The sequence below is a fragment of the Pan paniscus genome, chromosome 18, assembly GCF_029289425.2.
Source record: "Pan paniscus chromosome 18, NHGRI_mPanPan1-v2.0_pri, whole genome shotgun sequence".
Lineage (NCBI taxonomy): Eukaryota > Metazoa > Chordata > Mammalia > Primates > Hominidae > Pan > Pan paniscus.
The window spans coordinates 82,151,061-82,179,055 of NC_073267.2; the positions used below are offsets into that span (position 1 = coordinate 82,151,061).

General features: G+C 43.5%; 1 protein-coding gene across 1 annotated transcript in view; it reads left to right on the forward strand.

The window, feature by feature from the left end:
* Nucleotides 1-226: 226 nt before the first annotated feature.
* PKD1L3 (polycystin 1 like 3, transient receptor potential channel interacting) overlaps nt 227-27,995 on the forward strand; it is a 79,236-nt gene continuing 51,467 nt past the window's right edge. The window contains exons 1-12 of the mRNA XM_003829498.4: nt 227-603; nt 1,888-2,010; nt 6,924-7,040; nt 9,929-9,978; nt 13,771-14,019; nt 16,077-16,208; nt 17,992-18,168; nt 20,090-20,217; nt 20,312-20,438; nt 21,987-22,115; nt 22,907-23,138; nt 26,888-27,081. Of these exons, the coding sequence (XP_003829546.1) occupies nt 309-603; nt 1,888-2,010; nt 6,924-7,040; nt 9,929-9,978; nt 13,771-14,019; nt 16,077-16,208; nt 17,992-18,168; nt 20,090-20,217; nt 20,312-20,438; nt 21,987-22,115; nt 22,907-23,138; nt 26,888-27,081 (1,953 nt within the window). The 5' untranslated portion in view covers nt 227-308. The remainder of the gene's footprint in view (nt 604-1,887; nt 2,011-6,923; nt 7,041-9,928; nt 9,979-13,770; nt 14,020-16,076; nt 16,209-17,991; nt 18,169-20,089; nt 20,218-20,311; nt 20,439-21,986; nt 22,116-22,906; nt 23,139-26,887; nt 27,082-27,995) is intronic.

Consider the following 27,995-nt stretch of genomic DNA (forward strand, 5'->3'; position numbering starts at 1 on the left):
CCTCTACCCAGTGCAGCTTAGACTCAGCTTTATAATCGATCTCTATTTGCTAAAGGCATATTCGGTAGGTAGACACAGATGGTGGGGCCCCAGATAAAAAGGGCCATTGTTTTATTGATCTCTGCTATTTGTTTTCAGCTTGTAGGACCTGCACCTGGGTCCTCAAAACAAAACCTTTTGTATCCTTGGTAAATTGTTCCCAATTCATAAAAGAATAATACTAATAAGACAAGCCCGCCAATATATATATTTAAAGGACCAGGCAGCTGCTAAACCCCCACACTTTTTCTTGCTACAATTCAGAGAAAATGTTCTTCAAAGGAGGAAGCTGGCTTTGGTTATACATCAGAACAAGTATTATTCTAGGAAGTGAGCTAAACAGCCCAGCACCACATGGGCAAAATAATTGTTACCAGCTTAACAGATTTCAGTGCAGCTTTGAGGAAGCAGAGCATTACTGTCATGTGCAGAGAGGATTCCTAGCTCATATTTGGAACAAGGAAGTTCAAGATCTCATCCGGGACTATCTGGAAGAAGGAAAGAAGTGGTGGATTGGGCAAAATGTAATGCCATTGAAAAAGCATCAAGACAACAAATACCCAGGTAAGACTCTGGGGTTCAGTGTTTATGAAGGAAACTTCCTTATATTTTATTCTGGGACAGAAAAAAAAAAGAAAATCTTAATCTTTCTGCTTTTGTAGACAGAAAAACCAGTCACTTTACTTCATTACCATCTTTCCTCTGAAATATTTCCATTTTGTGCGACAGCCTTTGATTTGTCTGTTAGCAAAAATGATGCAATTTTTCCTGGAACCCATCTAAAGTTAACTTACCTGACCTTTCACTAAAAGAATTATGCTACGTTCCAAAGACGGAAACTTTGATGGTCATTTTTTTCCTAATAAACATCTCTTCATTATTCTGATCTCTAAGTTTCCTAACACAAAACTAAGAGGAAGAGTATCTACCTATTGTCTTTCTTACAAAGTGTTTTCTTTTTTTTTTTTTTTTGAGATGGAGTCTCGCTCTGTCGCCCAGGCTGGAGTGCAGTGGTGCCATCTTGGCTCACTGCAAGCTCCGCCTCCCGGGTTCACGCCATTCTCCTGCCTCAGCCTCCCGAGTAGCTGGGACTACAGGTGGCCGCCACCACGCCCGACTAATTTTTTGTATTTTTAGTAGAGACGGGGTTTCACTGTGTTAGCCAGGATGGTCTTGATCTCCTGACCTTGTGATCCGCCCGCCTCAGCCTCCCAAAGTGCTGGGATTACAGGCGTGAGCCACCACGCCCGGCCCTTACAAAGTGTTTTCAAAGTTATGCACCATAATCTTGAAGCTTTAGAGACAAATCCAAGCCATTATTATATCATTCTCATCATCTTCATTAACGTGTAGATAAAGTAATACTAAGCCTCGTGGTAAGGAACACATATGAAAAAATAAACTATAATGTATGGGAGGAAATTCTACATTTTTATCTATTGGAAGTCAGTCAAATTTGGCTTTCATATTTACTTTTAAAAAATGCCTGGCAGGGTGGGTGTGGTGGCTCACGCCTGTAATCCAAGCACTTTGGAAGGTGGAGGTGGATGGATCACCTGAGATCAGGAGTTCGAGACCAGCCTGGCCAACATGGTGAAACCCCATCTCTACTAAAAATACAAAAATTAGCTGGGCGTGGTGGCAGGTGCCTGTAATCCCAGCTACTTGGGAGGCTGAGGCAGGAGAATTACTGGAACCCAAGAGGCAGAGGTTGCAGTGAGCGGAGATCACACCACTGCACTCCAGCTTGGGTGACTGAGTGGGACTGTCTCAAAAACAATAATAAAAAATAAACCTAAAAGCCTGGCTTTCGAGTATGAGGCTCATCTGGGTCTGATCTCCCCTCAGCAGACGTTGCAGCCAACGGGCCCCCAAAGCCCCTCAGCTGCACCTACCTGTCCAGAAACTTCATTCGGATCTCATCCAAAGGGGACGAGTGCTTACTGAAATACTATTTCATTTGCCAGACTGGTAAGTGATAAAGCTACATGCTGCCAAAGACCCAAATTTTAGAAACTGATTCTAAATAAGGAGTGCATGTGAGAATATTGGTTAAACAGTCTGTGAGTGGTAGACCATGGATGATACAGGGCTTTTGATTTTCATGATGCTGATTAGCATGAGAAAATTATCTGGAGTGACTTCCTTGGATCCATCCCCACTGGGAGTTGGAAGAGTTGTGCCTTGATGTCCTCCTCGTGTTTTGACTTGGGCAGAGTGTGGGAGAAATTGTATTGGTGACACCATTTTCCACACGCACACTCATAATTCAGTCAGCATTTGGGCTTCAGAGGGAAGGATGGGAAAGAGAAGGAGGAGAAGAGAATAAGGTAGAGGAAGATGAGAAGTCGAACGGTGAGAGGGCTGTTATCCGAGGTTCGCCTCTGCAGAAGTAGATCAGGATTAAGCTATGTATGTATGTACGTATGCATTTGTGTGTGTGTGTAGTTGTTGTATTTATTTATTTATTTATTTATTTATTTATTTATTTATTTTTCCAAGACTGAGTTTTGCTCTTGTTGCCCAGGCTGGAGTGCAATGGCACAATCTCGGCTCAACGCAAGCCCCGCCTCCCGGATTCCAGTGATTCTCCTGCCTCAGCCTCCCAAGTAGCTGGGATTACAGGCATGTGCCACCATGCCCGGCTAATTTTGTATTTTTAGTAGAGATGGGGTTTCTCCATGTTGGTCAGGCCAGTCTCGAACTCCCAACCTCAGATGATCCGCCTGCCTTGGCCTCCCAAAGTGTTGGGATTACAGGCATGAGCCACTGCGCCCAGCCTATTTATTTTTTTGTGTGGAGATGGTGGAGTGGGGAGTGGGGGGGGTCTTGTTATGTTGTCCAGGCTGGTCTCGAAGTCCTGGACTCAAGCAATCCTCCCACCTCGGCCTCTCAAAGTGCTAGGATTACAGGAATGAGCCACCGTGCCCGGCCTTGGTGATTTCTTAAAAAAAAAACAACTACCATACAACCGAGCAATTGCTGGGCATTTATCGCAGAATGAGAAAACCTGTGCTCACGTAAAACTATGTATATGGATGCTTATAGCAGCTTTATTCATAACAGACAAAACTGGAAACAATTCAGATGTCTGTCAACAGGTGAATGGTTAAACCACGGTGGTCTAGCCATGGCAGTCATACTGTTTCCACTCTCCCGGGTGACTCTTTCCCACTTTCCTCTCTCTACTTAACCTCCAACAACTGGGAGCCTCCCTCAGTCTCATTCTTAAGTCAGGTGATAACCTCGCTTTCTAACTCAAGGAGAAAAAAAAAAAAAAAAAAGCAATTTGGAATCCGTCCAAGGCTCGGACCATCAAATCTACCCACCTACCAGCACCTGTACCTGTAGAGAGATAATGCCTTCTCTCATGCTGCTACAAACCTTCATACTCCTACCCAAAGTGAATCCCTCTGGTTGTTGAATTGGATTCCATGCAGTCCAATTCAGTAATAACAAGAAACAAACTATTGATACACACAGCAATCTCCAGAGAATTGTGCCAAGTGAACAAAGCCAATCTCAAAATGTTACGTACTCTATGGTGCCATTTATTGAGCATTCTTGAAATGATAACATGATAGAAATGGAGAACAGATTAGTGGTTGTCGGGGTCTAAGAAGGGCATGGGGGCAGGAAGGAAGTAGGCGTGGCTATGAAAGGACAATGTGGGCCAGGCACAGTGGCTCACGCCTGTAATCCCAGCACTTTGGGAGGCCAAGGCAGGTGGATCACGAGGTAAAGAGATTGAGACCATCCTGGCCAACATGGTGAAACCCCAGTCTCTACTAAAAATACAAAAATTAGCCGGGTGTGGTGGTGTGCACCTGTAGTCCCAGGTACTCAGGAGGCTGAGGCAGGAGAATCGCTTGAACCGGGAGGCGGAGGTTGCAGTCAGCCAAGATTGCGCCACTGCACTCTAGCCTGGTGACAGAGCAAGACTCCATCTCAAAAAAAAAAAAAAAAAAAGGTGGGGGGAGGTGGGTCAATGTGAGGGATTCTTATAGCAATTGAAAAAAAATTTTGACATGACTGTATCAGCGTCCATATCCTGTTGTTACCCTTGCAAGATGTTACCCTTGGAAACTGGATACAGGCATCTCTCTGCATTTTCTCTTACATCGGCATGTGAATATACAATTATCTCAAAATAATAAGTTACATTTTTTAAAAAAAGAAAAATGCCCTGATGTAAGTATACACATCACTTACACAGTATTTTTGCCAAAAAAATAGAGTAATGCAAATTAAAAATAAACTGAGATACCCTTTCCCGCCTATCAGATTGGCATAAATCCACAAACTTAACAACACATTCCTTTGGCAAGGCCGTAAGAAAATAGGTACTCTCATAAGTTGCTAGTGAGAATGCAGTAAGATATAATCTGTATATATTTATAAATAAAGGGGAATTCAGCAATATCTAGCAAAATTACATATACATCTACCCTTGACCCAGTGTCCACTGCTAGGAATCTATCCCAAAGTCAAACCAGCAAAAGTACAAAAAGATGCACACGTAAGGCTATTCATTGTAGCTCTCTGTGATAGAAAAAAGTAGGAATAATCCACATGCCCATCAAGAGGGAACTGGTTGTAAAAAGCAAATAACAACAATCTCCATGTACTGCAGTGGGGTTATCTCTATGATGTATTTTTTTAGTGGAAAATAAAGGTACAGAACATATATATTTGCCTGTATACATACACGTACGTATAAATATAACAGAAGGAGAAACAAAAACTAATGAAAATGGTTACCTATGAGGGAGAGAGAAAATAGGGCAGAAAGGATGAAGATGGAAATGAGACCTTTCGAAATGTACCTGGTTTTATAGTTTGGCATTGGAACTCTTTAAATGTTTTCCATAATTATTGCTATGGTTTGAATGTGCCCCTTCCAAAACAGGTGTTGCCAATGTGATCGCATTAAGACGTGGGGCTTTAAGAGGTGGGTTGGCCTACAGGGCTCCTCCCTTGTGAATGGGATTAGGGGCCCTTATAAAAGGACTTGGCAGAGGGAGGGCTTCTCTTGCTTTTCCACTTTACGAGGTTGCAGCCCTCCCCCAACTCCAAGTGCCAGTGCTTTCTTGGACGTCCAGCCTCCAGAACTGTGAGCATTAGATTTCTGTTCTTTATAAATTACCCTGTTTGTGGTAGTCTGTTATAGCAGTGCAAAACAGACTAAAGCAATTATAGAACAAATTTAAGTCAACTGTTTTTTTTTTCTTGAGATGGAGTTTTACTCTTGTTGCCCAGGCTGGAGTGTAATGGCGTGATCTTGGCTCACTGCAACCTCCACCTCCTGGGTTCAAGTGATTCTCCTGCCTCAGCCTCCCAAGTAGCTGGGATTACAGGCACTCGGCTAATTTTTGTATTTTTAGTAGAGACGGCGGTTTCACCATCCTGGCCAGGCTGGTCTCGAACTCTTGACCTCAGGTGATACAGTCTCCTCGGCCTCCCAAAGTGCTGGGATTACAAGCATGAGCCACCGCACCCAGCCTGTCAACATTGTAAACAGCAATCCCTAAATGTAGGGAAAAAGAGGGGAGGAGAAGAATTGGAGCTAATAAGTTTGGACAATTTTTAAGGTAATTTTGCTCAAGAGCAGGAAACAGCTGGGGCAATAGTTCACGAGGCCAATATAAGTTGCTGGGTTTTTTTTAAGGCAGAAGAAATAGCATGCAGGAATGATGTACTTAATCTGAGCTACCAAACAACTAGAGGGATTCACTTTGGGTAGGAGTAGGAAGATTTGTAGCAGGATGAGAGAAGGCGTTGTCTCGCTACAGGTACAGGTGCTGGTAGGCAGCTAGATTTGATGGTCAGAGTCATGGAAGGACTCTAAATTGCTTTGATATTCCCCTTGAGTTAGAAAGCAAGGTTATCGCCTGACCTGAGAATGAGACTGAGGGAGGCTCCCAGGTGTTGGAGGTTGAGTAGAGAGAGGGAAGTGGGAGTCACCTGGGAGAGTGGAAACAGTATGACTGCCAGGCAGTATGAAGGCAGGCTGCTCGAACTTCATGATAGCGAATTTAAGCTGAGCCATAGTCATCGTGGTTATATGATTTTCTCTAGCCATGTCCAATGGTGTGTGTGAGAAACTCTTGCTCGTGTATGCAAGGAGGCATGTTCAAGAATGTTACTGCCAGATGGGCGTGGTGGCTCACACCTGTAATCCTAGCACTTTGGGAGGCCAAGGCGGGCAGATTACCTGAGGTCGGGAGTTCAAGACCAGCCTGGCCAACATGGTGAAACCTCGTTTCTACTAAAAATAAAAAATTAGGCGTGGTGGCACGTGCCTGTAATCCCAGCTACTCGGGAGGCTGAGGCAGGAGAATCACTTGAACCCAGAAGGTGCAGATTGCAGTGAGCCAAGATCGTGCCATTGCATTCCAGCCTGGGCAACAGAGCAAAAATTGTCTCAAAAAAAGAATGTTATCATCCACCTTCTGAACTCTTTTATCTCTACCAATGAGAGTTACAGAACACAAAGGAGAATATTACGCTTAGTATGGAATTTTCCATTTATGCTGGAGGTTGCAAACTTTTTTGGTGAAAAATCAGACCCTGGCGATGACCTGAAGCAGTAGGATGTAAATAACTCCACATGCCTAGTGTTCCAATAATGGAACACTAGGCATAAATGGATTAATGAACTTCTCAGTGTTGACCCAACTAGTGAACTTAATTTGAAATGTGGGACACCATAATGTGAGTAGAGCAAAAGGGCTACTGCAGAATTCTTAGTGTCCTTAAAAAACTGGATAGGAATTTTTAATTTGTTTTCCTGATTATCACATACGTGCATGTAATGATGGTTTTATAGACTTGTAGCCATAGCTATAACCTATAAATTAACTTGTGTGTTGGCTTTCAAATAGGTGACTTTTTGGACGGAGATGCCCATTATGAAAGAAATGGAAATAATTCTCATTTGTACCAGAGACACAAGAAGACAAAAAGAGGAGTTGCAATAGCAAGAGACAAAATGCCCCCAGGTAATGCGTTACTCCTCTAGTAACCTTAAAAATCCGTGGAATCAATTTCTGCTAAAAGAATGCACAAGACTGAATTAATGCTGAAATGTGTTATAACATGTGCCCAATATTCGTTGCATTCTATTCTGTCTGATCTTAATATGGCAGTCTTTGCCTTCATTTTATGTATGTTTTCTTGATATGCCCTTGGCCGCCGTCTTTTCATATATTCCCAAATAAAAGACAAGGTTTTATTCCCACAAAATTTTTCATCAACAAAGTAGTCGTCTTAAAGTTCTTGCAAAGTCTTTCAAATTATGGTGTTATCACTTGTTTATTTAATTTTGAAAAACAAGTACTATTTGGGAAGGACGCATTAGCCTGAAATGACGGCAATCAATATCAGTGGATGGGTGGTTATAGAGATCACCTGAAAGAAAGAAGTGAAACAGATCGATTTAAAGTGGATCTCGTGATCACTCTTCGGGGTATGACCTCACAGCTGCAAGTGTTAGATGTCCTGATCAACAAACCCTTTAAATATCACTTAGCAATTTAGAAGGTTTTATTTAGAGACATGAATATATATTTAAAGAACAAATATAAAATCCAGCTTTTCTCAATCCTTTGTAAATGGAGACTTGTGAGTTGTAGGAAAATGTTTAGTGATAGCATTAGGTGGAAGTAAAGATGACATATTTTGGGAAACTGTTAAATCCAAAAGTTGTTCTGATGATAATTAATGCAATGATGTTAAAGACACATTTGAAATGTTTAAGCTGTGTCCCGCAATGTGAGTTTAGTGAGAGCAATGCTTGCATTATTACGTTATGTAACGTGGCTTTAAGTGTCATAGTAAAACTAAATTACTGAATTAAATAGACATTTGACTATTTCACCTATATCCTTTAAGTTTATATTGTCAAGCTTGCCCCAGGAATACTTTTTAAAATCTCCTCATTGGGAAAAATGTAGACTGCCTTATTGTGGGGCAATTTACCTAACAAGCAATATGCCTAATAGTTATGTACGTAGGGTCCTTTAAAAAGTTTGCGGGCTGGATCTCCCCTCAGCAGACATTGGCTCACACCTGTAATCCTAGGTGTGGCTTGGGTGTAATACGGTGGCTCACACCTGTAATCCCAGCACCATGGGAGGCTGAGTTGGAAGGACTGCTTGAGGCCAGGAGTTCCAGTCCAACCTGGGCAACATACTGGGTCTCTGTCTCTACAAAAAACTTTTAAAAATAAAAATTAAAAAAATTAGATGTGGTGGTCCATGCCTATAGTCTCAGCTACTCAGGAGGCTGAGGAAGGAGGATAGTTTAAATCCAGGAGTTAGAGGCTGTTAGAGCCATACCGCACTCCAGGCAGCCTTTTAAAATCTCTATCAGATTGCTTGTAAAAGTTTTTTGTAATTCAGAAATTTTCTCGGTGTGTATCTAGGTTACTTGTCACTAATTGTGCTTAGAACATGATGCTACATATACACATCTTTCTTGAATCAAGAATATCCTACGTATGTATCACTTCTATTTCATTTGTTCTGGTTTTGTCCTTAGGAAATAACAGGTATCTACGTGCCATATTGCTGCTTCCTATCCTCTGTGTCTTTCCTGTACTCTCTTTAAATGAAAAAGAATGGTTTCGTATTTATCACCCTTTTTGTTGTTAGGAGAGCACCTTACGTTTATCTTCCATATCAGGGACTAATTTTTCCACATCTGCTCAGTATTCCCTCCCATGTGGATTTTAATTTTTCTACAGTATTTTTTTTTTTGTCATCTTGAAATCCTTTGATATCGTTTATTTTTCTTTTAATTTACCTCATTCTGGTGCATGTTAGCTTCAAGTGGTTTATCCTTAGGATTTTGTTTGGTTACCTCTACCTTTCTCCATCATCATGGTGGGTGTGGTTGACTCGGTTTCTTGCCATGTCTTCTCACAAGACTTTCAGGATCATGTGATTCCTGGCCAAGAAATAAAAGCAAAATCATCTTATTCCCCAGTGGATTCAGATGAAACCGGTGATAAAATCAGGTACAACTCCAAGAGGAGACATTGGAGAACAGGCATGCCGGGTCTGTAAGGAACTGCACGTTAAGATGGCACATATACTTATGCTGTATCAATCAGGGTCATCCCTGTATCAATCACTGTCATCTCACCTTTTCAAGCTGAAAATGTCCCATATGTTCAGGCATTTTTTACTGGGAAAATGGTTTTTCTCTTTGTTTCTATGCTCTTCACTCATAAGCTGATGCAGTAATAAATATGTGAGACCTTTTATTTGGGGAAATAACCTTTTTCATTCTATTAAGGATGTTCTTACTAAGGATGTATTAACAGCTTTCTGAACTTTTTTTCTGGATTTTGCTGTTGATAATTTTCAGGGCTGTGCTTTCCTTGGAGTCCTCTGGATTCCATTCCCAGGTCCTTGAGTGATCATCATAGGTTCCCTTTTGTCTTTTCCTTCCTTACCTTTATTTTTTTTTGGCGGGGGTTGGGGGTGGAATCTAGCTCTGTTGCCCACGCTAGAGTGCAGTGGCACGATCTCGGCTCACTGCAACCTCTGCCTCCCAGGTTCAAACGATTCTCCTGCCTCAGCCTCCCGAGTAGCTGGGATTATATGCATCTGCCACCAAGCCCAGCTAATTATTATGTTTTTAGTAGAGCTAGGGGTTTCACCACACTGGCCAGGCTGGTCTCAAACTCCTGACCTCAAGTGATCTGCCTGCCTCAGCCTCCCAAAGTGCTGGGATTACAGACATGAGCTACCATGTCCGGCCGTGGTTTTCTATGTAAAACAATTTGCATTATTTTTAGCCATGAATAAGAAGTCCTCAAGTAAAACAAATATTTCTGTCCTAGGCTTTCACTTGAACTTAGTCTGCTTTCTTTTTTCTATAGGACCTGGTCATCTTCCAACCACATGTCACTATCCTCTTCCTGCTCATCTTGTAAGTGCTTCCCTTGACAACATACATTGTGAAATGTTGATCTCTTTGTCATACCTAGTAGATCTGGTCAGAGCTCTATCTTCTAGAGTGTTCTGAATATAGTTTTTCTAATAAGGAAAATAAAGTACTTATGTGCAAGAAAAAAATTGGATTTAATAGGTACTTCATTCAAGGACTTTTTTTTTTTTTTTTTGGTGGGAGAGACAGGGTCTCACTTTGTCACCCAGGCTGGAGTGCAATGGTGCAATCCATCTTGGCTCACTGCAACCTCTACCTCCCGGGTTCAAGTGATTCTCCTGCCTCAGCCTCCCAAGTAGCTGGGATTACAGGCCTGCGCCACCACACCCAGCTAATTTTTGTATTTTTAGTAGAGATGGAGTTTTGCTATGTTGGCCAGGCTAGTCTCAAACTCCTGACCTCAAGCAATTCACCTGCCTCAGCCTCCCAAACTGCTGGGATTACAGGTGTGAGCCACCACCTCCAAACTTGGAATTTTTAAAGCCTCTCTTTCTGGCTTTCATGCTGATGTAATTATCAAGTGTTTGTTGGTTGGGTATTTATTCCCTGCTTCATTCCAGAAAGGACTTGTGGCATCTTACAAAAATACAATGCAATAAAACGTAAACATCTAACAGAAAGGGAAAGGAAATAAAGGTAGAAACTGTCCACATAATCTATAAAATTTCACCTTCAAGAAATCTCTCAGCATTCTTGCCCTTGTGTCCTATGTAGAAACCCTTTAGTTGATGCCTAAACACAGATATGCATTTGTTTGACTCAATGCTCGCTGCAAAAATAAGTGTTTCTAACAGTATAAAAGAACAGAGGCTGGGCACGGTGGCTCACGCCCGTAATCCCAGCCCTTTGGGAGGCCGAGGCGGGCGGATCACCTGAGGTCGGGAGTTCGAGACCAGCCTGGCCAACATGGTGAAACCTCGTCTCGACTAAAAGTATAAAAATTAGCCAGGTATGGTGGCGCGCCTGTAATCCCAGCTACTTGGGAGGCTGAGGCAGGAGAATCACTTGAACCCAGGAGGCGGAGTTTGCAGTGGGCCATGATTGTGCCACTGCACTCCAGCTTGGGCGACAGAGGGAGACTCCATCTCAAAAAAAAAAAACCCTCAACTCAGTATTTCCCATGCTGTTTTCTGCAGAGCAACAACCACTAGCCCTTGAAATTGAAAGAGATAAAAATATGCCACTCTGGTATATTGATGATTTCAGTTAAAGGCATTTGAAAAATGGTAGGTGCAAAAACAGCACTCTGACCTTGGTACCGTTTCTTAAAAACAAGGTAAAATTCTCTTGTGAAATATGCAACATTGTTGTCCTCCAGGAGAAGTCAAGACCTGGAGAATTCTGCACAGGACTTGTTAAGATAACGCTTATCTTTTAAGCCTCCCCACATAATTTCACTTCTTCACAACTATTTGTCCAATTCAGCATAGGAGAGATGGACTCTAACTGCTGCTTCAGGTCTTCATTTTTTTTATGAGGGCTCCTGTGCCACATAAAACTTGGACTCAATAAATGTGTGTGCTTTTCTCCTGTTTATCTTATGTTAGTTTAATTCTCAGGCCCAGCTGGAGCCCTAAGAGAATGGAGGTGGAGTTTTGCCACCCCTATAATATGTTGCTAGAAGAGAAGACAACAAAGGCTTTTGACTATAGGACTTTGCAGTCTTTCACAGGTCCCAAATCTAACCCCTTCTCACCGTCGTCACCACGATCACCACATGGTCCAAGTCACCATCTCCCATCTGAACTTTCACGTTTGCTGGCTGGGTGCGGTGGCTTATGCCTGCAGTCCCCATACTTTGGGAGGCCAAGGTGGGTGGATCACTTGAGGCCAGGATTTCGAGGCCAGCCAGGCCAACATGGCGAAACCCCATCTCTACTAAAAATATGAAAATTAGCTGGGTGTGATGGCAGGTGCCCGTAATCCCAGCTACTGGGGAGGCTGAGGCAGAAGAATTCCTTGAACCTGGGAGGTGGAGGTTGCGGTGAGCCAAGATCGCACCGCTGAACTCCAGCCTGGGTGACAGAAGGAGACACGATTTCAAAACAAAAAAAATTTACAAATGAACTTTTACATTTGCCTCCTACTGATCTGCTTCTACTCTTGCCCCTTTTTCTGACCCTTCTCAACAGAATGGTTGATCATTTAAAACACAGAAGGATCCGTTAAAACAGAAGTGAAATCATGCCACTGTTCTGCAAAGCCCTTTGTCTTCCTGCCTCATTAAAAATAACATCGGCATTCCCTTCAACTGCCTGATATATGACACTCCCCCGGCCCTGGGATCTTATTGATCCCCCTCCTGCCACCATCACTCCTCTAGCTTCCTTGGTCTTCCTCAGAGCTAGCTGGCTGTGGGCTTGGGGGCCTTTGCACTCCTCACATGCCGTCACTAACGTATGGGCAGAGCTCTCTCTCTCCCTTTATTCAACTCAGCAAAAATGTCCCTCCATCAGACACAGTGCCTCATGCCTGTAATCTCAGCACTCTGGGACTCCGAGGCAGGAGGATTGCTTAAGCTAGGAGTTCAAGACCAGCCTGGGCAACGTAGTGAAATCCTGTCTAAAAAAGTGAAAAGCCAGGTGCAGTGGCTCACACCTGTAATCCCAGCACTTTGGGAGGCCGAGGTGGCGGATCACTTGAGGTCAGGAGTTTGAGACCAGCCTGGGCAACATGGTGGTGAAACCCTGTCTCTACTAAAAATACAAAAATTAGCCGGGTGTGGTGATATGGTCCTGTAGTCCCAGCCACTCAGGAGGCTGAGCCAGGAGAATTGCTTGAACCGGGAAGAGGAGGCTGCAGTGAGCTGAGGTGGCGCCACTGCACTCCAGCCTGGGTAACAGAGCAAGACTCCATCTCAAAAGTAGCCAGGCATGGTGGTGTGTGCCTGTAGTCCCAGCTGCTTGGGAGGCTGAGGCAGGAGGATTACCTGAACCCAGGAGGTCAAGGCTGCAAGGAGCCATGATTGTGCCACTGTACTCCAGCCCGGGTGACAGAGTGACAACCAGTCTGAAGAAATCCTCTCCTCAGCCGGGTGCAGTGGCTCACGCCTGTAATCCTAGCACTTTGGGAGGCCAAGGTGGGTGGATCACAAGGTCAGGAGATCGAGACCATCCTGGCCAACATGGTGAAACCCTATCTCTACTAAAAATACAAAAATTTTAGCCGGGCATGGTGGTGCACGCCTGTAATCCCAGCTACTGAGGAGGCTGAGGCAGGAGAATCACTTGAACCCAGGAGGCGGAGGCTGCAGTGAGCCGAGATCGTGCCACTGCACTCCAGCCTGGGAGACAGAGTGAGACTCTGTCTCAAAAAAAAAAAAAAAAAAATCCTCTCCTTGCCACTGAACATCCTCCATGACATCCACTTTCTCTCTGCTTAGCATTATTGTTTTCTTCATAGCACTTATTTAATACGTGACATAATTTGTTTTTCTGCCTCTACCACTAACACAGAGGCTCGACAAGCGCAGGAACTTGGCTCCTTTTGCTCATTGCCATACTCAATTCTCTAGAACATTCTTAGCAACTTATAAATATTTAAGAATTTATTGAACGATTGACAATAAATACACTAATATAAATCATGAATCTCAAGTAATATGCAGCTTTCTTGAAATTTCAAAATTCTGTTTGAGCACAGAATTTTTTTTAACAGAAATGCCTATTAGCATCTCATAGGACAGAGTTTCAGAGTATTTGGGGAAATGCTGCCTTAATTATAAAATGGTAAAATCAGCTTCAGTCTTTTCCTTTACATATTTTTATCTTTTAGTCCAAGACCCTGTGTCCTCCCATCAGCCCGTTTCCTTCAGTACCACCAAGTGTCACATCACAGGTAACATCAGCCGCATCTGAACCCAGCAGCCAGCCTCTCCCTGTGATAACACAGCTCAGCACGCCCGTGTCTGTCACGCATGCTGGGCAATCTCTGGCAGAAACAACTTCAAGCCCAAAGGAAGAAGCTCATCCGAATACCTTCACCTCTTATCTACAAGTGTCATTGCAGAAGGCATCTGGTCAGGTAAACATGGGAAATTCAAGTCACAGGTAGCTTTGTGACCCCCAAAAAGTACTTGGTTCACCCATTTGCCTCCCTGCAGAACTACACCTAAGAATGCCTGACAGACCAGCATATATGCCAATCCAAAACAAAAACTAAACAAGTCCATGGAAACAGCCAATTTGACAGCACATATGCAGCCCAACGTTTCATTAATGACACTATTTAATGCTATTGTATTTAATGCTTCAGATGGGGAAGAAGTTCTGTTCACCTACCCTGCTTTTTCAGCAGCAGCAAACCTCTAGACAATTCCTCCTACTCACTGTCCCCTCTCTCCGCCTTGTTTCCTTCCTCCCAAAAACATGGACAAGGCAGCCAGGCTCACTGAGTCACACCTATAATCCCAGCATTTGGGAGGCCAAGGTGAGAGGATCACTTGAGCCCAGGAGTTTTAGACCAGACTGGGCAACGTAGCAAGACCTTTCTCTACTAAAGTTCAAAAAAATTAGCCAGGCACAGTGGCTCACGCCTGTAATTCCAGCACTTTGGGAGGCCGAGGTGGAGGATCACTTAAGCCCGAGTTTGAGACCCGCTTAGGCAACGTTATGAGACCTTTTCTCTATTAAACTTCAAAAAAAAATTAGCCAGGTGTGGTGGCATGTGCCTGTAGTCCCAGCTACTTGGGGGTGGCTGGGCAGGGGCTGAGGTGGGAGGGTCACTTGAGCCTGGGAGGTCCAGACTGCAGTGAGCCATGATTGTGCCACTGTATACTGTAGGCTGGGCAACAGAACAAAACTCTCTCAAAAAAAAAGGCAAAGCCCCTTTGACAGTATTGACTGAAGAAAATAATCCTGCTTCCCTCATGCTTTTTTTTTCCCTAAACTCAAACGAGCCCTGTTTATATGCAGTTGAAACTTTCCCTGCTAAAACATAATCCTGTTCACTCTGGATCTGCTTGCAATGGTAATGGAAATTTGGTGTTCTATTTGGGGGAGAAACTGACCTACAGGAGTTTAAACAAAGATTTTTGTTTTTGTTTTTGTTTTTCTTGGAAATCCTGAAGTACAGAATATCTAAAAGAATCTATAATAAATTATTAGAAATATTAAGAGGATTTAGCAATGTCAGCATTTAATCAAGATTTCTTGAATATGTGGTTGAATTAGGCTGTGAGTGAGCTATTCTCCAGAAATGGACCATGTAGTTGGCATTAATGGTGATTGTCTCAGGGTTGGACTTCGAGTTCAAGTGCAGTAGCCACTTAAGCTTTGGGACCGCGGCCATTTGCTCAGTTTGTTTCTTAGGGCAGGGAGGTTTTCTGCTTCCCGCCTCTTGCTATGAGTCATTTTAAGTCATTACCTCTTGAATATGGACTCTTTTTTTGAAACAGATTCTCGATCTGTCACACAGGCTGGAGTGCAGTGGCGCAATCTCGGCTCACTGCAACCTCTGCCTCCTGGGTTCAAGAGATTCTCCTGCCTCAGCCTCCCGAGTAGCTGGGACTACAGGTGTACACCGCCAAGTCTGCTTAATTTTTGTATTTTTAGTAGAGACAGGGTTTTGCTATGTAGGCCAGGTTGCTCTTGAACTCCTGACCTCAAGTGATCTGCCTGCCTTAACCTCCCAAAGTGCTGGGATTACAGGTGTGAGCCATCACGCCCAGCCTTAAATACAAATACTTGAATGGAGGGAAACACACACACAGGGAAGCCTGAGAGGAAAACATACTTCTGAATAGAAAAGTTTGGTTTTGGCTTTTTGATTTCCAAGTTTCCCTCATCTTCATGGCCTTAAGACTTAAAGTTACTGCTATAAATCTTATTTCCAGACTCATTTGCCCTTGGAGCAATCATTATATAATCTCGTTATTCATTTTCTCTATCGTATGGAAGAAGTAGAAATAAATTCTGTCCAGTCGCAGAAAAGCTTCTGAAAGTAATCACTGTTTTAGAGAGCTGTGGTTCATAGGGTTTATAAAGTTACCCAAGGTCAACTTGGATGAAAATAATCTCCCCGACTACTACAGTACAGTAATTTTGTATAAGTAATTTTGACAACTTCTTTGTTCCCAATAGGTCATAGATGAGATAGCAGGGAACTTCAGCAGAGCAGTTCATGGTTTGCAAGCTCATAACAAACTGCAGGAAGCTTGTGAGTTCCTCCAGAAACTAACAGCCTTAACCCCAAGATTTTCTAAGCCAGCTCAGGTAAGTGGAGGGTGACTGGGAGGGAAGAAGGTAGGAGAGAGGGAAAAGTGGAAAACAGAAAAAGAGAATCTGAGGCTGGGTGCGGTGGCTCACGCCTGTAATCCCAGCACTTTAGAAGGCCGAGGCGGGCGGATCACATGAGGCCAGGAGTTCAAGACCTGACTGGGCAACATGGCAAAACCCGTCTCTACTGAAAAAACAAAAATTAGCTGGGCTCGGTGGCGGGCACCTGTAATCTCAGCTACTTGAAAGGCTGAGGCACAATAATCGCTTGAACCCAGGAGGCAGAGGCAATGAGCCGAGATCCCGCCACTCCACTCCAGCCTGGGTGGCTGAGAGACTGTGTCTCCAAAAAAAAAAAAAAAGAAAGAGAATCTGGAGATTGTGCCTTATGCCAAGCTTGGCATTATAAAGACTGTATTTAAATTTTAGCAAGCATATTTTTTTACATTTAAATCTGGAAAGTTATGAATTAATTTGGTCAGTAGTGACATTTTTGGATATACTGTGTTTATGTTCATTTGTTGATGAATCAGCTTGTACTGCCTTGCTGATGCATTTGTTAGAAGTCTGTCGGCATTCAGTGGAACACATTGGCTCCCACCTGTAATCCCAGCACTTTGGGAGGCCGAATCAGGCGGATAGCTTGAGCCCAAGAGTTCGAGACCAGCCTGGGCAACATGGTGAAACCCTGTCCCTACCAAAAATACAAAACTTAACTGGGTGTGGTGGTGCTCACCTGTAGTTGCAGCTACTTGGGAGGCTGAGATGGGAGGATGGTTTGAGCCCGGAAGGTGGAGGTTGCAGTGAGCCAAGACTCTGCCACTGCACTCCAGCCTGGATGACAGAGCCACACTCTGTCTCAAATTAAAAAGACAAAGAACTCAGCATTGGTCTTTTCTTCATTCCTTTTCTTAGTCTGGTGGTATTAATTGGATATTTGGTCTACTCACCACTCAAAAAGAATTGTCAGTTTGGCAGAATAACATGAAATATGAATCCTCCCTTATAGGTTATATGAAATAATATATTCTCCTTCCCTGTCAAATTGTAACTTTTTTTTTTTATAAAATGCATTTGAAATATATAAAGAATATTAACCTGCTAATAAGAAGTATGCAAATTGAAAATAATCATGTGCTAGGTGTGTGGCTCTTGCCTGTAATCTAAACACTTTGGGAGGCCAAGACAGGGGGATCTCTTGGGGCCAGGTGTTTGAGACCAGCCTGGGCAATATAGTGAGCCCCTGCCTCTACAAAAAATTTTTAAAAATTAGGTGTGGTGGTACCCACCTGTGTCCTAGCTACTGGGGAGGCTGAGAAAGGAGGATTGCTTGAGTCCAGAAGTTCGAGGCTGCAGTGAGGCATGATTGTACCACTGCACTCCAGCCTGGGCAACAGAGCAAGACCCCATCTCTTAAAAGTAAAATTTTAAAAAGCAATCATAGGCTGGGCGTGGTGGCTCACACCTGTAATGCCAGCACTTTGGGAGGCCAGGGCAGGAAGATCACCTGAGGTCAGGAGTTCGAGACCAGCCTGACCAACATGGAGAAACCCCGTCTCTACTAAAAATACAAAATTAGCTGAGCATGGTGGCTCATGCCTGTAGTCCTAGCTGCTCAGGAGGCTGAGGCAGGAGAATTGCTTGAACCCGGGAGGCAGAGGTTGCAGTGAGTCGATATCACGCCATTGCACTCTAGCCTGGGCAACAAGAGTGAAACTCTGTCACCAAAAAAAAAAAAAAAAAAAATCAAGGGTGTATGTTTGCTTTCTAATCCTCCCAGGTTAATCTCATCAATTCCCTTATTTACCTGAGTGAGGAGTTACTCAGGATCCCATTTCAGAACAACAACAGTCTGGGCTTCAAAGTTCCTCCAACTGTCTGCCCCTTTCATTCCTTCAACAATGTCACCAAAGCTGGAGAAGGAAGTTGGCTGGAATCCAAGCGTCATACTGAGCCGGTAGGTGCCAGATATGCAGGTGGCCAGATCTGCTTAGAAGCATTTTAATCTTGACAGGTCCAGGTATCACAGCCTCTCCCCAGACCTTTAAAGATAATCTTGCTGAAGTTTCTGCTGCAGAAGAAACTCGTCTGCCAAGCCTTCTCCAGGGTCTCCCTCCCCACCCCACCAGTGAGCCAAGACTCCCTAGTGCTGTAATCAAGTGAAAAGGACTTAGGGGCTGGACCTGGTGGCTCACACTTGTAATCCCAGGACTTTGGGAGGCCAAGGCAGGCAGATCACCTGAGGTCAGGAGTTCGAGACCAGCCTGGCCAACATGGCGAAACTGCATCTCTACTAAAAATACAAAAATGAGCCAGGCATTGTGGCATGTGCCTGTAATCCCAGCTACTCAGGAGGCTGAGGCAGGAGAATCGCTTGAACCCGGGAGGCAGAGGTTGCAGTGAATCGAGATCATGCCACTGCACACAGCCCAGACAACAGAGCGAGATTCCATCAAAAAAAAAAAAAAAAAAAGAATTTAGGAAAGCGTTGGCATAAAGCAAACACTCAACAGGTTATGTTTGCTATTCACATGAAAAGATGCTCAACATCATTGGTCATTAAGGAAATGCAAATCAAAACTAAAATGAGATACCACTTCACACCCAAAAAGACAGAAAATAACAAGTACTGGCAAGGATGCAGAGAACTTGCCACCCTATCCATTGTTCGATTGTAAAATGATGCAGCCACTTTGGAAAACAATTTATCAGTTGCTTAAAATGTAAAAAATAGAATCGCCATGTAACCTAGCAATTCTACTCCTAGTGTCTGCCCAAGAGAGTTGAAAACATGTCCATACAGAAACTTGTACACTCAAGTTTGTAGCAGCATGGTTTAATAGCTAAATAGCCAAAAAAAGTGGAGATAACCCACACATCTATGATCTAATGGATGGCTAAGTAGAATCTGGTCTATTCATACAATGGAATATTATTCAGCAACAAAAAGGAATGAAGTCCTGGTACATGCTCTAACATGAGCTTTGAAAACATTATGCCAGGTGAAAGAAGCCTATCACAAAAGACTGTATGTTGTGATTAATTTATATGAAATGTCCCAAAGAGGCAAATCTGTAGACACATAAAGTAGATTCGTTGTTGCCTAGAGCTAGAGGGACTAGGGATGGGGGAATGGAGAGTGACTGCTAATGGGTACCAGGTTTATTTTATTTTATGAGACAGAGGCTCGCTCTGTTGCCCAGGCTGGAGTGCAGTAGTGTGATCTGGGCTCTCTCTGCAACCTCCACCTCCCGGGTTTAAGCTATTCTTCCACCTCAGCCTCCCGAGTAGCTGAGACTACAGGCACACACCACCATGCCTGCCTAATTTTTGGTACTTTTAGTAGAGACAGGGTTTCACAATGTCGGCCAGGTAGGTCTCAAACTTTTGACCTCAAGTGATCCACCTGCCTCAGCCTCCCAAAGTGCTGGGATTACAGGTGTGAGCCACCACACCCGGCCACCAGGTTTATTTTAGGGAGGATGAATCCTAAAATTAGATTGTGGTGATGGTTGCACAACCCTGTGAATATACTAAAAAACGTTAAATTAGACACTCTGAGTGGATGAATTGTATATGTGAAAGTTACCTCAATAAAGCTGTCATTTAAAAACTCTATCGTGAGCAGGTCTAGGGCAATTATATGATGGGGCAAAGGCATATTTCCTTGGCCAGCCCTCTTAGTTTGGTTCAAAGGATGCTAAGTCTTTAGCCAGGTTGCAAGTACTTTCTGTGAGATTCCAAGGTCCTCTCTAAGGAATACCACCCTTCATTACAACACTGTGAAAATTCCCCTTCCAATCTTCTCCAAAACATTATTTTACTAACATAAGACACTGAGGTTTTACAAGTCACACACTGTTTTCCTTTCCATGCAGGTAGAAGACATCCTGGAAATGTCCTTGGTGGAGTTTGGGAATATCGGGGAAGCATTTCTAGAGCAGAACCAGTCTCCTGAGTCTTCAGTGACTTTGACCTCTGCCATTGCTACTCTGCTGCTGAGCAGGTTAATGGGAAGACGGAACGGGGAGAGTTTCACTGTGTTTTTCACTTTCAGAGGACACACAAAAATTGACTTCCATTTTAACTTTTCTCATTAGACAAAACATATCAACTTTACCGCTGAGCTCTTACACTCTGGGTCACCCAGCCCCTGTGAGGCTAGGCTTTCCGTCGGCTTTAGCTTTGAAGGAGCTCTTGAATAAACATCCAGGAGTTAATGTCCAAGTGAGTGTGAAATTGATTGTGATCAGAATGAAAATGGGATCTGATGGCCACGTAGGCATTTGGGTGAAAGTAATGTATCATGAAATGTAAGCTGAACAGACCAGATCAGATGAGAGAGTTTATGTAGCATTCGTTTTTATTTTACACTGGCAGGGATAGAAGGCCTCTTAAAAATGATCCACTGTAGAAGTTGGGAACATTAAACAGATTTCTGGATTTAACTAAATTTCTGTGTTGTAATTTGAATTGATTTCAACTCTGCAGTTTGTTTTTTGTTGTTGTGTTTTTTGTTTTTTTGTTTTGTTTTGTTTTGTTGAGATGGAGTCTCAATCTGTCACCCAGGCTGGAGTGCAGTGGCGTGATCTCGGCTCACTGCAACCTCTGCCTCCCAGGTTCAAGCGATTCCCCTGCCTCAGCCTCCCAAGTAGCTGGGATTACAGGCATGGGCCACCATGCCTGGCTAATTTTTGTATTTTTAGTAGAGGCGGGGTTTCGCCATTTTGGCCAGACTGGTCTCAAACTACGGACCTCAAGTGATTCACCCACCTGAGCCTCCCATAGTGCTGGGATTACAGGTGTGAGCCACCATGCCCGGCCTCTGCACTATTTACAAAAAGCTGAGACTATCTAAATAATTGTTGACTCAGTATACCAACCCAGTCATATCAATATATTGTATTCCTTTCAGCAGTTACCTGACAAATACAAGTAGCATTGTTGCCTTATCCTGAAGAGCAGAACAGTTACTTCCTAGTAAAATAGAATCCTCTAGATATAAAGATTAAAAATAATAATTCTGGGGATCCCAAGTATAATTCATCTTTAATTTACTGTTTCTCATAGAGGTTATAAATGGGGAATGTTATTTCATTTGCGGTATTAGTAGGGGGCACATCCCAATATTTAATATATGATATCCGGCTGGGCATGATAGCTCAAGCCTGTAATCTCAACACTTTGGGAGGCTGAGGCAGGTGGATTACTTGAAGCCAGGAGTTCGAGACCAGCGTGGCCAACATAGCGAAACCCTGTCTCTACTAAAAATACAAAAATTAGCCAGGCATGGTGGTGTGCACCTGTAGTCCCAGCTACTTGGGAGGCTGAGGCAGGAGAATCGCTTGAACCTGGGAGGTGGAGATTGCAGTGAGCCGAGGTTGTGCCACTGCACTCCAGCCTGATGGACAGTGTGTGACTCTTTCTCAAAAAAAAAAAAAAAAGTATGTATGTATATGTGTGTATATATATGTATATATGTGTGTATATATGTATATATACGTATATATACATATATACGTATATATGTATATATATGTGTATATATGTATATATATGTGTATATATGTATATATATGTGTATATATGTATATATGTATATATATGTGTATATATATGTATATATGTGTGTATATATGTATATATGTGTGTGTGTATATATATATATATATACACACACACATATATACATATATATATATGATATATCTTTCTAGTGGGGTCACTTAAAAATATTTCAGCAATGGATAAAACTGGGCTTTTCTTTGTCTTTAGATAACAGGACTAGCTTTCAATCCCTTCAAGGATTTGGACAACAGAAACATTGTTGGAAGCATTGGAAGTGTGTTACTAAGCGCTAATCGTAAATTGCTCCAAGTCCATGATTTAATGGAGGACATTGAGGTAGGAACTGATTCTTAGGGAATAAAATAGAAGAGAATGGGATATTCTGGAACAGGATGGAAGGATGCAACAACTTAAAGGGAATTATGTTAGATTGATGGCAGTGCCATTGTTTTGTTATTAACATCTTAGGAACTTTTACAAAGAGATACACCTTATCCTTAGAAAAAGTGTTTTAAAGGGCCGGGCGCAGTGGCTCATGCCTGTAATCCCAGCACTTTGGGAGGCTGAGGCAGGCAGATCACTTGAGGTCAGGAGTTCGAGACCAGCCTGGCCAACATGGTGAAACCCCATCTCTACTAAAAATACAAAAATTAACTGGCATGGCAGTGGGTGGCTGTTATCCCAGCTACTCTGGAGGCTGAGGCAGGAGAATAGCTTGAATCCAGGAGGTGGAGTTTGCAGTGAGCTGAGATCGCACTGCTGCACACCAGCCTGGGTGACAGAGTAATGCTTGGTCTCAAAAATAAGAAGAAGAATAAGAAGTGTTATAGGTCTCGGACTATGTACTTATCCTTAACCCCAGCAGTATTAGCTACTAACATCCAATGAGGAAGACCTGGCTGGGCACAGTGGCTCATGCCTATAATCCTAGCATTTTGAGAGACTGAAGCAGGAGGATTGCTCGAGACCAGGAGTTCAAGACCAATGTGGCCAACATAGCAAGACCCCATCTCAAAAAAAAAAAAATAGAGGAAGACCTAGGACGTTTCCTTACCTTATCAATATAAAGGATTTTGAAAGACATCAATGGATGGACCATTATAATGATTAACTGTCTCTTATTCTAGATCATGCTCTGGAGAAATGTTAGCTTGGAAACCCATCCCACCAGCCTCAACATGAGCACACATCAGCTTACAATCACAGTGAACATCACTTCCTTGGAGAAATCCCTGATAGTGAGCATAGATCCTGACAGTCCCCTTTTAATGACGCTTTACCTGGGGTTCCAGTATCAGCCTAACTGCACTCACTTCCACCTGAACATCACCCTTCCCAAGGATAAGGTGTGGCAAAAAGGTAAAACCCAATCAGCTGTCAGAAACTTACTTTGATTTCTTTTTGCCTAGGATGGAGTGCAGTGGCACCATCGTTGTTGACTGCAGCCTCAAACTGTCAGGCTCAGGGGATCCTCCTGCCTTAGCCTCTTAAGTAGCTGGGACTACAAGTGCGCACCACCACGTCTGGCTAATTTCTTTAAAAAAAATTTTGTGGGCCGGGCGCGGTGGCTCGCGCCTATAATCCCAGCACTTTGGGAGGCCGAGGCGGGCAGATCACAAGGTCAGGAGATCGAGACCATCCTGGCTAACACAGTGAAACCCTGTCTCTACTAAAAATGCAAAAAAATTAGCTGGGTGTGGTGGCAGGTGCCTGTAGTCCCAGCTATTTGGGAGGCTGAGGCAGGAAAATGGCATGAACCTGGGAGACAGAGCTTGCAGTGAGCCGACACCGTTCCACTGCACTCCAGCCTGGGAGACAGAGACAGACTCCATCTCAAAAAGTGGAGACAGGGTCTTGCCATGTTGCCCAGGCTGGTCTTGAACTCCCAGCTTCAAGCAATCTTCCTGTCTCAGCCTCCTGAAGTGCTGGGATTACAGACATGAGCTACTTCATGTGGCCACTTTTTTTTCTTTTTTAAAAAAATTTTCATTTTGAGATAATTGTAGATTCGCATGCAGTTATAAGAAATAACAGAGACAGGCCAGGCAGAGTGGCTCATGCCTGTAACCCCAGCACTTTGGGAGGCTGAGGCGGATGGATCACCTGAGGTCAGGAGTTGGAGACCAGCCTGGTCAACATGATGAAACCCCATCTCTGCTAAAAATACAAAAAATTAGATGGGTGTGGTGGCGGGCACCTGTAATCCCAGCTACTTGGGAGGCTGAGGCAGAAGAATTGCTTAAGCCTGGGAGGCAGAGGTTGCCATGAGCCAAGATCGCACCATTGCGCTCCAGGCTACAGAGCAAGACTGTCTTTAAAAAAAAAAAAAAAAAAAAAAAAAAAAGACAGGCTGGGCACTCAGTGGCTCATGCCTGAAATCCCACTGTAATCCTAGCACTTTGGGAGGCAGAGGCAGGTGGATCAACTTAGGTCAGGAGTTTAAGAGTATGCTGGCCCACACGGTGAAACCCCATCTCTCCTAAAACTATAAAAATTAGTTGGTCATGGTGGTGTACACCTGTAATCCCAGCTACTCGGGAGACTGAGGCATGAGAATCACTTGAACCCAGGAGGCAGAGGTTGCAGTGAGCTGAGATTGTGCCACTGCTGTCCAGCCTGGGTGACAGACCCTGCCTCAAAAAAAAAAAAAAAAGAACAGAAACAGCTTGTATACCTCTCATCCAGTTTCTCTGAATGGCAGTATCTTGCATAACTAGAGTATATCACAACCAGAAAATAACTTTAATACAATCACTGATTTTATTCCTATTTCACCAGGTTTACAAGCACATTTCTGTATGTGTGTGTATTGAGTCCTGTGTGATTTTACCACATGTGTAGACACATGTGACCATAAAATCATTTTTTTTAAAAGATTGATTATAGGATGGATAAGGATATGTATGTAAGGAAGCAGACTTAGTAGAATGTTAATTGTAGAATCTAGTTAATGGTTATATGGTTATTCCCTGTAAAATTCTCTTTGTATGGTTGAAGATTTTCATAATGACATGTTGAGACCCACAGCAGAAGTAAGGCTCACAGCACCATGAGTTACATATACTTCACATTTATATATTGTAGATGACTATATATGAAATATGTCCTATGTATTTCAACTTTATTTCTAATCTTAGATTTGAGGAAGAAAGGCCTGACGATATCTCAGTATGCCTTGGTATAAAATCAGAATGAATGTATTGTAGTTTAGAAAAGTTAAGAATTTCTGAGACGTAACATTACAGTTAAAAATGTCTGGCGTGGTGTAGTGGCTCACCCCTGTAACGCCAGCACTTTGAGAGGCCAAGGCAGGAGGATCACTTAAGCCCAGGAATTTGAGACCAGCCTGGGCAACAGAGCGAGACTCTGTCTCCACAAAAAAAAAAAAAAAAAAAAATTTAGCCGGGCGTGGTGGCGTGCACCTGTAGTCCTAACTACTTGGGAGGCTGAGGCAAGAGGATTGCTGGAGCCAAGGAGTTCAAAGCCACAATGAGTGTCGATGATACCACTGCACTCCAGGCTGGGTGACAGAGCAAGACACTGTCTCTAAAAAATAAAAATTCCTGATATATATAAATAGTGCCCAGATATACTTGATCAAAACCATGCTCTGTGGGTATCAACTTTAAATACAGTACTGAAAAGTCTTAATAAGAGCTATACTTTTGTATTTATTTTTACGTTGGGAAAAATCTGAATGGAGAAAGCATGCTACAGTCTCCCGCCATGACCACCTTCCATATTGGAAAGAACTTTCTCTGGCTCTCTCATGGGCACCACTCACACAGGAACAATCACTTCTAAGTTCTTGCTTTTAGGCAAAGTCCCCGAGGCAGCAATGCTCACGACCAGGCTGCCCACTACAGAATCTGTGGAAATTACCAACGGGCCCTTTCCCAATTCCAAAGGTGTACTCAGTTTTGTTTCTGTTTCTGTTTTGAGACAGAGTCTCACTGTGTCGCCCAGGGTGGAGTGCAGTGGTGCGATCTCCACTCACTGCAGCCTCCGCCTCCTGGGCTCAAGTGATTCTCATGCCTCAGCCTCCCAAGCAGCTGGGACTGCAGGCGCGTATGCCACCATGCCTGGCTAATGTTTTGTGTTTTTAGTAGAGACAGGGTTTTGCCATGTTCGCCAAGCTAGGTCTCAAACTCCTGGGCTCAAATAATCCTCCTGCCTTAACCTCCCAAAGTGCTTGGATTATAGGCCTGAGCCACTGAGCCTGGCCATGGACTCAGTTTTTCTTGGTGATCTTGGCAATGATATGTCATTCAGAGCCGGAAGGGGCCTTCAGGAACCTTTTTTTGAGAGACAGGACTATTTGAAAGATGAGAAAGCTGAGGCCCAGAGAGACTGGATGACTCACCTTAGCCCCTACCAGCCAGCTGGTGACAGAGCCAGGCCCGACCTCCGGTCCCTAGCGTGCATTCCTGGGCTTTGTTCCTGAAGCCACCCTATCTCTATCTTTGCTTCACCCTGGGGTTTCTTTTGTTACCTTAGTCTTCTATCTGCTAACTTAGATATGTGCTCATTTCGTTTTTCTAAACCTCGTAATACATTCTAAATCATTAGACCTAAATGTTCACATGTTCACATACCAGAAGAATATATATTTTTTTTTTTTTTTGAGACAAAATCTCACTCTGTTGCCCAGGCTAGAGTATAGTGGTGCGATTTCAGCTCACTGCAACTTCCACCTCCCAAGTTCAAGCAGTTTTCCTGCCTCAGCCTCCTGAGTAGCTGGGATTACAGGCTCACATCACCACACCCCACTAATTTTTGTATTTTTAGTAGAGATGGGGTTTCACCATGTTCACCAGGCTGGTCTCGAACTCCTGACCTCAAGTGATCCGCCTGCATCAGCTTCCCAAAGTGCTGAGATTATAGGCGTGAGTCACCACACCTGGCCAAAAGACTATAGTTCTTTACTGGAACAGTAGTAATCCAGAGCCCGGGATTGTATCACTGGTCATTTTCTTTCAAATCATTTGTGACTCTAGTTTTATCATGGTCTCATTTGTAAAATATTAATAATAGATCCTTTAGAAGAGAGGTTCAATGGTGTTTTTGTTCCATGTGATATACAAGTAAGCACTCTTCTTTGTTCTAAGATGAGGAGTACACGTGGGTGCTGACTCCAGAGCATCTACAGCACGGGATTGGCACCTACTATATAACAGCTGTGCTGAGTGAGAGGGAGGAGGGTGCTCAGCAGACACCCAGCTTGGTCTCGGTCATCACCGCCGTCACTCAGTGTTACTACTGGGAGATCCACAACCAGACATGGAGCAGCGCCGGATGCCAAGTAAGAAACTGAGCCGCTTCTTGGGCCTCTCTCCTGCCATAGCCACTGTTAAGCCCAATGCATCCGTTATCTCATTTGGGGCAGCCCAGAAAGAAAAATAATCAGGTGGTTTGAAATAACTCTGCCTGGGCAAAAGGAGGGAGGAGGGTTGTGTGTGGTGGGCAGGGCAAGTGTGCCTCTTCGAAGCAGGAGCAGCTTTGTGCTTTATCTTTGTGATTTCTTTCTCAAACACAGTCCAGGGTGGATCTGACAAGTGTGGATAAAATAGCGTGTGGAAGCCATAAAGTTCTACAAGTATTAAATATGTTGTGGGTGGGTAAAATGAAACCTCTTGCTAAACGAAAGAGAACTTTCGTAGCTCAAGAAATACATTCTCAGATTCTTTTACGTTCCAGGCCAGGTGAGGACAGGTTGTCACTTTTGTAATTATCACCTTGTTCCTGGTGTCCAACTGCTTTAAACCAGCACTATTATATTTGCACACTCGTGATTCTGTGAGATCCTGCCTGATGAAAGTCCTGGTTTGGTTGCTCAAAGAATGTGGTGTAAGGTCTTGCAAATCAGCAAGCTGTTCTAAAAAGAGCTGAGAAAGTGCCATCTAGATTGGAAAGAGAAGGAAAGATAATTTTCTTTTTTTTTTTTTTTTTTGAGGTGGGATCTCATTCTGTCCCTCAGGCTGGAGTGCAGTGACATGATCACGGCTTACTGCAGCCTCAACCTCCTGGGCTCAAAAGATCCGCCTGCCTCAGACTTTCAAGTAATGAGGACCACAGGCATGTGCCACCATGCCTGGCTAATGTTTTAGATTTTTGAACAGACAGGGTCTCGCCATGTTGCCCATGCTGGTCTTGAACTTCTGAGCTCAAGCAGTCCTCCCTCCTGCACTTTGGGAGGCCAGAAGGAGGAGGAGGAGG